The following is an 11488-nucleotide window of genomic DNA, read 5'->3' as shown; positions in this document are numbered from 1 at the left end:
AGTGAAATAGAAATCCAAAATACTTTTTTTTCCCCCTCACATGCAAAATCTAGACCCTAAACTACAGTATGTTGACCAGACCACACACTAGAAGGTGAAAGGACGACGACGTTTCGGTCCGTCCTGGACCATTCTCAAGTCGACTTGAGAATTGTCCATTATAAAAATTATATAAATTATATAAATGGTACATTATAAAAATCTTTGAATGAGTGCTAAGAGGTAAGACCCCAAACCTCATGGAGGGAAGGAAGGAATTATGAGGAAGAAAGCACCAAGCTATTACAACTAGATAGCACTGAAAAGGGTTCAGGATAAGGATTTGGGATGGGACGGGAGGAAAGGAATGGTGCCCAACTACTTAGCCGGTCGGGGATTGAACGCCGACCGGCATGACGCGTCGCTCTACCGTCCAGCCCAAGTGGCTGGACACAAAACACATAGAATTACAGCATCTACATAACCCTGAACAACACGGGTTCAGAACAGGTCACTCCTGCCTCCCACACTTTGGCTATGATGTACTCAGTCCAGCAACCAGGAGGCCTGGTCGACGACCGGGCCGCGGGGACACTAAGCCCCGGAAGCACCTCAAGGTAGGTACTCTAAGATGCCATGTTATTAAAAACATGCTGATTTAATATACTCAGATATCCCAAACGCTTTCGACAAATGTAACCATGGTGATATTGCCCACAAAAGGGATTACTGGCAAAGTAGAGAAATTGGATCTTTAATGTCCTACCTTGAGGTTACCTTGAGGTGCTTCCGGGGCTTAGTGTCCCCGCGGCCCGGTCGTCGACCAGGCCTCCTGGTTGCTGGACTGATCAACCAGGCTGTTAGACGCGGCTGCTCGTAGCCTCACGTATGTCCTAACGAACAGAAAACGGAGGGTAATGGTCAACAAAGATAAATCCCGTTCATCATCCGTGAAAACTTCAGTGCCCCCTAAAGTAATCCACAAGGCTCATTTAGTGTTTCTCATCCTTATATCACACATAAACAAGATTACAAACTATAGTGAACAAATCCACTAGAGCCTTGGTGCGGGGCTCGAACTTACGCGTTGGATCTTCCCAGACAAGTCGTGGTACAGTTGACTAAGAGGACATTTGCGAACACCCTGCAGATAGGTTCGAACACTCACCACAACCCTTGTGGATTGGTTCATTGGATATATCACGTTATCGTGATACCATATATATATATATATATATATATATATATATATATATATATATATATATATATATATATATATATATATATATATATATATATATATATATATATAAAACTGAAAACTCCACACCCCAGAAGGATTCAAACCCAGACAGCCAGAAGCACCATGCACCTTGGCGTACTAAGGTACCTTAACCACTAGACCACACTGACTGTTCAAAAATCCAGGTAGTCGTGAGAATTTTGGAGTATTCCACAATCTGTTTGTGGAATTCTTAGTTGCACATTCTTCTCTCCCACTTCTATCTTTCACACATTTGTATATCAAGCCCTTCTCAGTTCCACTCTCCTCATCTCTTATTTTACTTGTCTCTCTTCTCCCTTTATTTATCTGTCTCCACCACTGTTCCTGGACACACCTTTCCGCCTCCCTTTCCAGCATGTGGGAGAGAGAGGGAGGGAGGGGGGTCTGGGGCTACCAGGTGGGCCATGGAAGGGGGGGGGGGGGGGGAGAGGCGACACCTGAGAAGGGGGGATTCTATGACCATTATAAAACTGCTCCTGGCTCTTTCCTGTCACCTCCTCTCTCCCCCCCCCCTCCCTCCCCCCCCCCACTCCCCCTCCCACTCCCCCCTTTCACCTGGAGGAAAAAAGACACCCTCAGTTTCCTGCCTTTTTTCCCCGCTTGATTTTTGTTCATTTTTTACACCATTTTTTTTCCTCACCAGTCTCCTTGTTGGGGAGTAAAAGAACTCTTGAAACCCTCTTCAGGTATGCTCCAGGTATGTTGTTGTCCCTTCCCCCCTCTCTCTCTACCGTTATCAGTGTTCCCCTTTCTCACTCCCTTTTTCGTGCAAAGACCTTTTTTTTTCCCTCATATCCCCTCACGTATTAGTAAATAATAAATGTGAATAATACTTGTTAGAGGAAGCAGCCCCCCTCTACATTGTTAGAGGTAGCTGCCCCCCTCTACATTGTTAGAGGTAGCTGCCCCCCTCTACAGTGTTAGAGGTAGCTGCCCCCCTCTACATTGTTAGAGGAAGCTGCCCCCCTCTACAGTGTTAGAGGTAGCTGCCCCCCCTCTACATTGTTAGAGGAAGCTGCCCCCCTCTACATTGTTAGAGGTAGCTGCCCCCCTCTACATTGTTAGAGGTAGCTGCCCCCCTCTACATTGTTAGAGGTAGCTGCCCCCCCTCTACATTGTTAGAGGTAGCTGCCCCCCTCTACAGTGTTAGAGGAAGCTGCCCCCCTCTACAGTGTTAGAGGAAGCTGCCCCCCTCTACAGTGTTAGAGGAAGCTGCCCCCCTCTACAGTGTTAGAGGAAGCTGCCCCCCTCTACAGTGTTAGAGGAAGCTGCCTCCCTCTACATTGTTAAAGAGTGAAACCAACTTTGGCGTTGTCACGTAAAATCATGCAGATATATTTGGCTAAATCAAGCCAACTTGGGTAAGCAGAGGCATGAGGGGGAAAGGGGTTGGGTATGAGGCACTGGCTGAGGGGAATAGGGTGAGTATGAGTCACATGATGAGGGGAAACTGCGGGGGGGGGGGGATTACCAAACAGGTTTAGGTTGGCTTTTTATCTGTTTGATTTCATCTTCTATATTGTGTTTCGAAGAGGGTTAAGCTAGATGAGAGAGGTGACAGGTGACTTTGGGGGTGACGGGTGTGTCTGTGGGGGTGACTGGTGACTTTGGGGGTGACGGGTGTGTCTGTGGGGGTGACAGGTGACTTTGGGGGTGACGGGTGTGTCTGTGGGGGGTGACAGGTGACTTTGGGGGTGACGGGTGTTTCTGTGGGGGTGACAGGTGACCTTGGGGGTGACGGGGGTGTCTGTGGAGGTGACAGGTGACTTTGGGGGTGACGGGTGTGTCTGTGGGGGTGACAGGTGACTTTGGGGGTGACGGGTGTGTCTGTGGGGGTGACAGGTGACTTTTTTGGGGGTGACGGGTGTGTCTGTGGGGGTGACAGGTGACTTTGGGGGTGACGGGTGTGTCTGTGGGGTGACAGGTGACTTTGGGGGTGACGGGTGTGTCTGTGGGGGGTGACAGGTGACTTTGGGGGTGACGGGTGTGTCTGTGGGGGTGACAAGTGACTTTGGGGGTGACGGGTGTGTCTGTGGAGGTCACAGGTGACTTTAGGGGTGACGGGTGTGTCTGTGGAGGTCACAGGTGACTTTAGGGGTGACGGGTGTGTCTGTGGGGGTGACAGGTGACTTTGGGGGTGACGGGTGTGTCTGTGGGGGTGACAGGTGACTTTGGGGGTGACGGGTGTGTCTGTGGAGGTCACAGGTGACTTTAGGGGTGACGGGTGTGTCTGTGGGGGTGACAAGTGACTTTGGGGGTGACGGGTGTGTCTGTGGAGGTCACAGGTGACTTTAGGGGTGACGGGTGTGTCTGTGGGGGTGACAGGTGACTTTGGGGGTGACGGGTGTGTCTGTGGGGGTGACAGGTGACTTTGGGGGTGACGGGTGTGTCTGTGGGGGGACAGGTGACTTTGGGGGTGACGGGTGAATCTGTGGGGGTGACAGGGTAGTGTGACAGGGGTGACGGAGGAGTTAATAATGTTAAAGTAGGGTTAATAATGCCATGACCTTGAATTAAAGGGCATGACTTATGGCGAATTGAAAAACTCAAACATGTATTCTCCCAGATCTTCAGGAAGGTCTTTGACTTACCATACAGGACTCTGCAAGATCTCTCACAAGTCAAGCCTGGCCTCTGGCCTGGGCAGTAGAAGAACTCCCAGAACCCCATCAAGCAGGTAGGCCTGGTCAATTGAGAGAACTAAGGTTCTGGATCGAGGCCCACCCAGAGAGGGAGGAGCTGGTGGCCAGATGGAGTCTGAGATGGCTCACAGCTTGACTCTGTAGGTACCCAGATTCTTGTATAGCGAGAAGGTCAGAGGTCAAGACGTTACAGCTTGCAATGGGGGTTATGGGGCGGGATGGGGGGGGGGTTGGCTTCCAGCTCATGGGTCCGTCCTCTTTGACCATCTTTAAATGTGTCTTTTTTCAGCTTTATTTTCGAGAGTATATAATTTTTCTGTTGCTCTGACACTGAATAAGATGTTTGTAATACTCTCTCTCTCTCTCTCTCTCTCTCTCTCTCTCTCTCTCTCTCTCTCTCTCTCTCTCTCTCTCTCTCTCTCTCTCTCTCTCTCTCTCTCTCTCTCTCTCTCTCACTCTCACTCTCACTCTCTCTCTCTCTCTCCACACCCATGTATCAAGTTAGATTGCCACTACCTATATTTTTATTTGAGGTACGAGGTACACGTCTGAGCTGCATCCTCTGGGATTGGTCTCACATAGGTGTGGGGGGAGGGGAAGGGATATATGTGTTCTCATGTAGATGTGTTTACAGAATCAAAACAATGGCTTCCTAGTTCCGCTCTTCCGTCTCCTGGTCGGTTAATGTGATAACTTTTATTTCCCGCTTTTCTTGTCGTATTTCCTTTGGAAGCAGTTTATTGAATTTGTCTCAACATTCTTCTCTTGGAACCAGTTCCATTTATTTGTTCCGCTTTACGCTGCAAAAATAGAAGTCGAAACAATGTATCTAAATTGGATAAGTTTAGATTTAGGAAAGACCTGGGTAAATACTGGTTTGGAGACAGGTTAGTTGGTTGATTGATGGACCAAGTTGCAAGGGGGAACATAGTAGAGGTTGACTCGATAGATTGGTACAAGCGTTGTTTGGAGCTACTCGCAGGCCCACATATCCACCACAGCCCGGTTGGTCACCCGGCTCCTACTTAATTACAGTTTATTATCATAAAACACTTAAGAGGTTATAGGGTGATCTCTCTTCGCCAAAGTCTGGAATTTACCTGGAGTGGGTTACGAGAGGTCTTCGAGTACCCCAAGGCCGGCCTGGGCTTGTCGGCCTCCAGGACATCGAAGTCACGGCGCTGTGAAAGAGAACGTCGTGTTCCTAAGTGCTCCTCAGGTCGTACGACCCTCTCAACCACCTTGCGTCCCAAGCCACTAAACAGGTGGTGCTGCTCCATAGCCATAGTGTAGAGAGAGTGTCTAGCCGTCTACCCTACCTTGTAGAAACGGTAGAGGTAGACAGTATGTGCTAGTATCTCACGGTAGACAGTAGAGAGCGAGAGAAGGAAAGCCAAAAGGAGAGACTTACGGAAATATTAAGGTAACAGCAGAATCCGACAGTGAGGAGGTTGTAGAGGTTTGTGCTGTATCTTGGAGTGTATCTCGCAGGATCTGAAGGAGAAGACTGGAACGAGGTGTTGGAGGAGGAGATTCGAAGAGCGTTGGAGCCACCACTGAAGCGGTATATGGGGGGGATTTTAGTGTGGGGAGATCAGCTTTAACTGGTGCTTACACTCCCTGCGTGGGTTCGACACCCGGCGGACTTTGATCACCGGGGGCCATCTTCCTTCCTTCCGGTGCACTCGCTGGCTTTCACTCTGGTTTGGTGCCCAGTCTTTCACTCGCTGTGACACTTAGTATTACACACAGTGAGTGACTCTCTCTCTCTCTCTCTCTCTCTCTCTCTCTCTCTCTCTCTCTCTCTCTCTCTCTCTCTCTCTCTCTCTCTCTCTCTCTCTCTCTCTCTCTCTCTCTCTCTCTCAGTGGAATTCTTCAATTTAGTGACGTTATCTTCCGCATATTTCTTCCCTTCCTCCTCCTCCTCCTTCATCTTCCCTTTCCCCCCTTCTCCGCTCACTTGCCAAGTCCGCCGTTTCTGGCAGTTGTGTGTCAAAGAGCAGGCGGAGAGTCGTCAATGTTTGTCGTTCGCTTCTCATTCCAACTTGGGCGACAACCTGTATGGGTCAGTTAGTCCGAGTCCGTCCTTATCTGTACGCGTCCGTCCTTATCTGTACGCGTCCGTCCTTATCTGTACGCGTCCGTCTGCGTTGGTGGACGGGTTTCCGTCCGTCAGTCGCTGCAGGGGCTTGCGGGGGTTGAGCTCTGGCTCTTTGGTCCCCCCTCTCAACTGTCAACTGGTGTATAGGTTCCTGAGCCTACTGGGCTCTTGTCGTATCTACATTTGAAACTGTGTATGGAGTCAGCCTCCAACACATCACTGCCTAGTGCATATCATTTGTCAACCACTCTTGAGACTAAAAAAGTTCTTTCTAATATCTCTGTGGCTCATTTGGGCACTCAGTTTCCACCTGTGTCCCCTAGTGCGTGTGGCCCTTGTGTTAAGTAGCCTGTCTTTATCTACTGTGTGTGTGTGTGTGTGTGTGTGTGTGTGTGTGTGTGTGTGTGACGTCACAAACAGGTAACTCTTGTAGCACCAACAGGAGCCGTTATTCCACCAAAAAAGTAGCTTTGGCAGAAGCAAAGGAGCTCTTGTTAGGCTAAGTGTCCTAATGCCACCAAAAGTGGCTTTTGCGTCACCTGTGATCTATAATGCCAACAAAAAGAGATCCTCTTATGGGAGCAAAGGGAGCTCTTGTAGCACCAACACCTACTCTTGTGGAGCTAAGAGCGGCTCTTGTGGCACTGGTAATTGAGCGAGAGGGACTCCGCTAGGCATTATAGTGCTCTAGTTGCAATATATATGTTTTAAAAGCGACATCTTTAGGCTTGCAATCACACCGGTACACAAGGACAAACCCGGACATTCTTCCTATCCTAATCCTAAATTAGAATCCTAATTCTTTCTAAAGAGAAGCACAAGTAAGATGCCTCACAAGTCACTCTTCAAGTATGGCTAGTGGATTGTAGATTACCGTGGATTACCCTGGGATGGATGGGAGGGGGGGGGGGTAGGATGGATGGATAGAGGGGAGTGGAAGGAGGAGGAGAAGGAGTAGCAGCGAGGTGGAGATGTCGCAAGCTACGGGATGAGTGTTTTTTTTTATCATTATTATTTTCTACCACAGACGTGGCCACACATTTACAATGCTAACCAGCATATATATATACATTTTCATACATACATTTATATGAGTGTGGTTGTGTGACGGGGAATAGTGTGGGAGAGTAATGAGAGAGTTCCTTCCATTAAAACTTGTGGTGGGTGATAGAGGTCGGTGGTGTTGGCGATGTTGGTGGAGGTTGTGGTAGTGGTGGTGGTTGGTTGTGTAATACCTTGTCCTCCAACGCTGGCGACGCACCTCCAATCCTAACCAAGATTTTATTGAACAAGCGTCTAATTGCTACTATTGCTGGTTCTCCTGGTGGTGGTGGTTCTACACCAGGGGGGGGGGGGCGTCATGGGACCTCATCACCAGGGGCGGGGATGGGGGAGAGGGGGGGGGTGTATCATGGGACCCAGCCTTCAATCATCCCCCTTGATGACTATGCTAATGACGTGACACACCTGCTGATGAATGTAATTAAGGCAAAGCTATGGAGTTACCTTCTCCCGCCTCGGGTCACTTCTCAAACTACCTGTGACTCCTCACCTGGGTCGACCGGCCTTACGACAGGGAAGGGGAGATGGGAGGGGGGGGGGATGCAGGTAAGGAGGGAAAACGGAGAAGGGGAAGGGAAGGTGAATTAACGTATCAAAGAGTACATGAGAGGGGGAAAATGGAGGAGGGAGTGATAATGGTTACCAGAATAAGGAGTAGAAGGTGGAGGATGACGAGAGAGAGAGAGAGAGAGAGAGAGAGAGAGAGAGAGAGAGAGAGAGAGAGAGAGAGAGAGAGAGAGAGAGAGAGAGAGAGAGAGGGGGGGGGGGCAATCTTCCGGGCTGGGAGGATTACCACTAATATCAAAGGGCCAGGCTAAACAGCCCAGTTAAACTGGTAATGCTCCGAAACACTCATTAAGAAACAGTTAGGTAGCTACTTGACTGTGCACTGTGACGGCTTCATAACGCTGTTACTGATACTTCAAGCCACGTGCTCCGGGCCAGGAAGGAACAGTAGACGGAAAAGGGAATCAAGACACGAAGATGAAAAGGAAGGGATTGAAGCATCGAATGAGATTGGAGGATAGTGATGGGATAGAAATGGAATAGGGGAAGAGGGAGGGGAGAGGAGCCCCTCGGCACCCTATGGGAGCTAGGGACGAAGGGCTGGATAAGGGATGCATCTGTAGGGAGATGGGAAGGGGGTAGACAAGACCTTTTAGCTATATTCGGGTAGGCCATCTCCTGGAGGTTGCAAAACCGTGTCCCCTGAAGTCCCTGACGTCCAAGGGCGTCCCTGACGTCCGTGGGCGTCCCGGACGTCCGTGGGCGTCCCGGACGTCCGTGGGCGTCCCTGGGCGTCCCTGAGGGGATGGTGACGGCGGTGACACGTCAAGGACCCTGTTGGAATTGGGGGACAGGGCCGTGGTCGATTGGCAAGTGTTTACTTACACTTATCAGTGACTTCGAGACAAGTTCGAGCTTTATAACTCCTTATACCTCCCCCACTCCCCACCTGTTATAGTCTTATATAGTCTTATTATACCCGTTGGGTTGTAATTTAACTTTCTGTCGTGCCTGGGCTTGAAAGTTGTGGGTGGAGGTGGCTTCCACAACTTGTTCTTTCAGGGCCTTCCACTTCCTGAAACCCCTCCGTATAGGGTGCGAGTATTTTCCTTACATTACTAAGACTCGTTTTTTTTTATATAGCCTCGTCAGCTGTTTTGTAATCGCTAAGAATTGACTTACACTCATTAGGTCGTTAGTGAAGCCTTACTCGCTCGCTGCCTTGTACAAGCATTTACTCACCTCTTTAATTCATGCACTCGCGTTTGCACGCGTGTGTATAACTGTTATTGTGCGATTTTCACTTCCTTCCCTTTTATCAGCACTTCCTTCCCTTTTATCAGCACTTCCTTCCCTTTTATCAGCACTTCCTTCCCTTTTATCAGCACTTCCTTCCCTTTTATCAGCACTTCCTTCCCTTTTATCAGCACTTCCTTCCCTTTTACCATCACTTCCTTCCCCTTTATCAGCACTTCCTTCACTCCCCTTTTCCACTATCATTCCCCTCTATTCACTTCATTCTTCTTTATTCACTTTATTCATTCCCCTCTTCCACCACCCCCCTATTACCTCCAGTCTACACTAAGCAGACTTGAATAATTATTTGTATAGTTCTGGTTCTCAGTTTACCTCTCAACCAATCAGTGGATCATCACGAGGTAAACCCACGAACCTTAATATGATTGGTTTACTCAGTGGTCCGTGGTACCTTACCTTGAGGTTACTTTGAGGTGCTTCCGGGGGCTTAGCGTCTCCGCGGCCCGGTCCTCGACCAGGCCTCCTTTTTGTTATACATCCCCCAGGAAGCAGCCCGTAGCAGCTGTCTAACTCCATGGTACCTATTTACTGCTAGGTGAACAGGGACATCAGGGTGAAAGAAACTAGGCCCATTTGTCTCCGCCTCCATCGGGGATCGATCCCGGAACCTCAGGACTACTAATCTGAAGCGCTGTCTATTCAGCTGTCAGGCCCCTTTTGATTGATTAATGAGAGGTCAGGTTGATTAATGACAGCTCTCCCCCCCCTCTCTCTCCCCTTTCCTTAACTAGGTAATTCGTCCTTTCGATGCGAACGACTAACGACCTATGTGTAAATGCGCTTAACAAGGCACTATAGTGGTTCAGGTGTAGTTTCCGGAATAATTTGTGGCACAGTATCGGAATCCCCTCATGGCTATAGTCACGTGGGTCTGTTCGGTACGTGGTTCTGTTCGGTACGTGGTTCTGTTCGGTACGTGGTTCTGTTCGGTACGTGGTTCTGTTCGGTACGTGGGTCTGTTCGGTACGTGGTTCTGTTCGGTACGTGGGTCTGTTCGGTACGTGGTTCTGTTCGGTACGTGGGTCTGTTCGGTACGTGGGTCTGTTCGGTACGTGGTTCTGTTCGGTACGTGGGTCTGTTCGGTACGTAGTTCTGTTCGGTACGTGGTTCTGTTCGGTACGTGGTTCTGTTCGGTACGTGGTTCTGTTCGGTACGTGGGTCTGTTCGGTACGTGGGTCTGTTCGGTTCATGGTTCTGTTCGGTACGTGGGTCTGTTCGGTCCGTGGTTCTGTTCGGTACGTGGGTCTGTTCGGTACGTGGTTCTGTTCGGTACGTGGTTCTGTTCGGTACGTGGTTCTGTTCGGTACGTGGTTCTGTTCGGTACGTGGGTCTGTTCGGTACGTGGGTCTGTTCGGTACGTGGGTCTGTTCGGTACGTGGGTCTGTTCGGTACGTGGGTCTGTTCGGTATGTGGGTCTGTTCGGTACGTGGGTCTGTTCGGTACGTGGGTCTGTTCGGTACGTGGGTCTGTTCGGTACGTGGGTCTGTTCGGTACGTGGGTCTGTTCGGTACGTGGTTCTGTTCGGTACATGGTTCTGTTCGGTACGTAGTTCTGTTCGGTACGTGGTTCTGTTCGGTACGTGGTTCTGTTCGGTACGTGGTTCTGTTCGGTACGTAGTTCTGTTCGGTACGTGGTTCTGTTCGGTACGTGGGTCTGTTCGGTACGTGGTTCTGTTCGGTACGTGGTTCTGTTCGGAACGTGGGTCTGTTCGGTACGTGGTTCTGTTCGGTACATGGTTCTGTTCGGTACGTAGTTCTGTTCGGTACGTGGTTCTGTTCGGTACATGGTTCTGTTCGGTACGTGGTTCTGTTCGGTACGTGGTTCTGTTCGGTACGTGGTTCTGTTCGGTACGTGGTTCTGTTCGGTACGTGGTTCTGTTCGGTACATGGTTCTGTTCGGTACGTAGTTCTGTTCGGTACGTGGTGCTGTTCGGTACGTGGTGCTGTTCGGTACGTGGTGCTGTTCGGTACGTGGTTCTGTTCGGTACGTGGTTCTGTTCGGTACGTGGTTCTGTTCGGTACGTGGTTCTGTTCGGTACGTGGTTCTGTTCGGTACGTGGGTCTGTTCGGTACGTGGTTCTGTTCGGTACGTGGTTCTGTTCGGTACGTGGGTCTGTTCGGTACGTGGTTCTGTTCGGTACATGGTTCTGTTCGGTATGTAGTTCTGTTCGGTACGTGGTTCTGTTTGGTACGTGGTTCTGTTCGGTACGTGGTTCTGTTCGGTACGTGGTTCTGTTCGGGACGTGGTTCTGTTCGGTACGTGGTTCTGTTCGGTACGTAGTTCTGTTCAGTACGTAGTTCTGTTCGGTACGTAGTTCTGTTCGGTACGTGGTGCTGTTCGGTACGTGGTGCTGTTCGGTACGTGGTGCTGTTCGGTACATAGCTCTGTTCGGTACGTGGTTCTGCTTAATATGTGTCTCCGCTCAGAACATGACTGCTCAATCCTACAGGCACCAATATACATAATATATTGTATACCATACAATATACACTAACTCATCACACAACTTCACATGAATTCATCACACATCTACAAAGAATTTTGCAACCAGTACATCAATCGAGTGAAAGTTGAGAGGAGGGCGGGGGTGGG

General features: G+C 49.7%; 1 protein-coding gene across 1 annotated transcript; it reads right to left on the bottom strand.

Annotated features, from left to right (window-relative positions):
- Positions 1-9757: 9757 nt before the first annotated feature.
- LOC123748767 (putative uncharacterized protein ENSP00000383309) lies at positions 9758-11038 on the bottom strand. Its single transcript, XM_045730920.2, has one exon. The coding sequence runs from the start codon at positions 11036-11038 to the stop codon at positions 9758-9760; it is 1281 nt and encodes a 426-aa protein (XP_045586876.2).
- Between the last annotated feature and the right edge of the window lie 450 nt (positions 11039-11488).

This window comes from Procambarus clarkii, chromosome 42, assembly GCF_040958095.1.
Source record: "Procambarus clarkii isolate CNS0578487 chromosome 42, FALCON_Pclarkii_2.0, whole genome shotgun sequence".
Classification (NCBI taxonomy): domain Eukaryota; kingdom Metazoa; phylum Arthropoda; class Malacostraca; order Decapoda; family Cambaridae; genus Procambarus; species Procambarus clarkii.
The sequence above is the reverse complement of the archived record's forward strand: the minus strand, read 5'-3'. Positions and strand labels throughout refer to the sequence as shown.

Bases quoted from the DNA above. Each gene is read 5' to 3' on its own strand.
- LOC123748767 (XM_045730920.2), bottom strand. From the start codon at position 11,038: ATGTACCGAACAGAACCACGTACCGAACAGACCCACGTACCGAACAGA.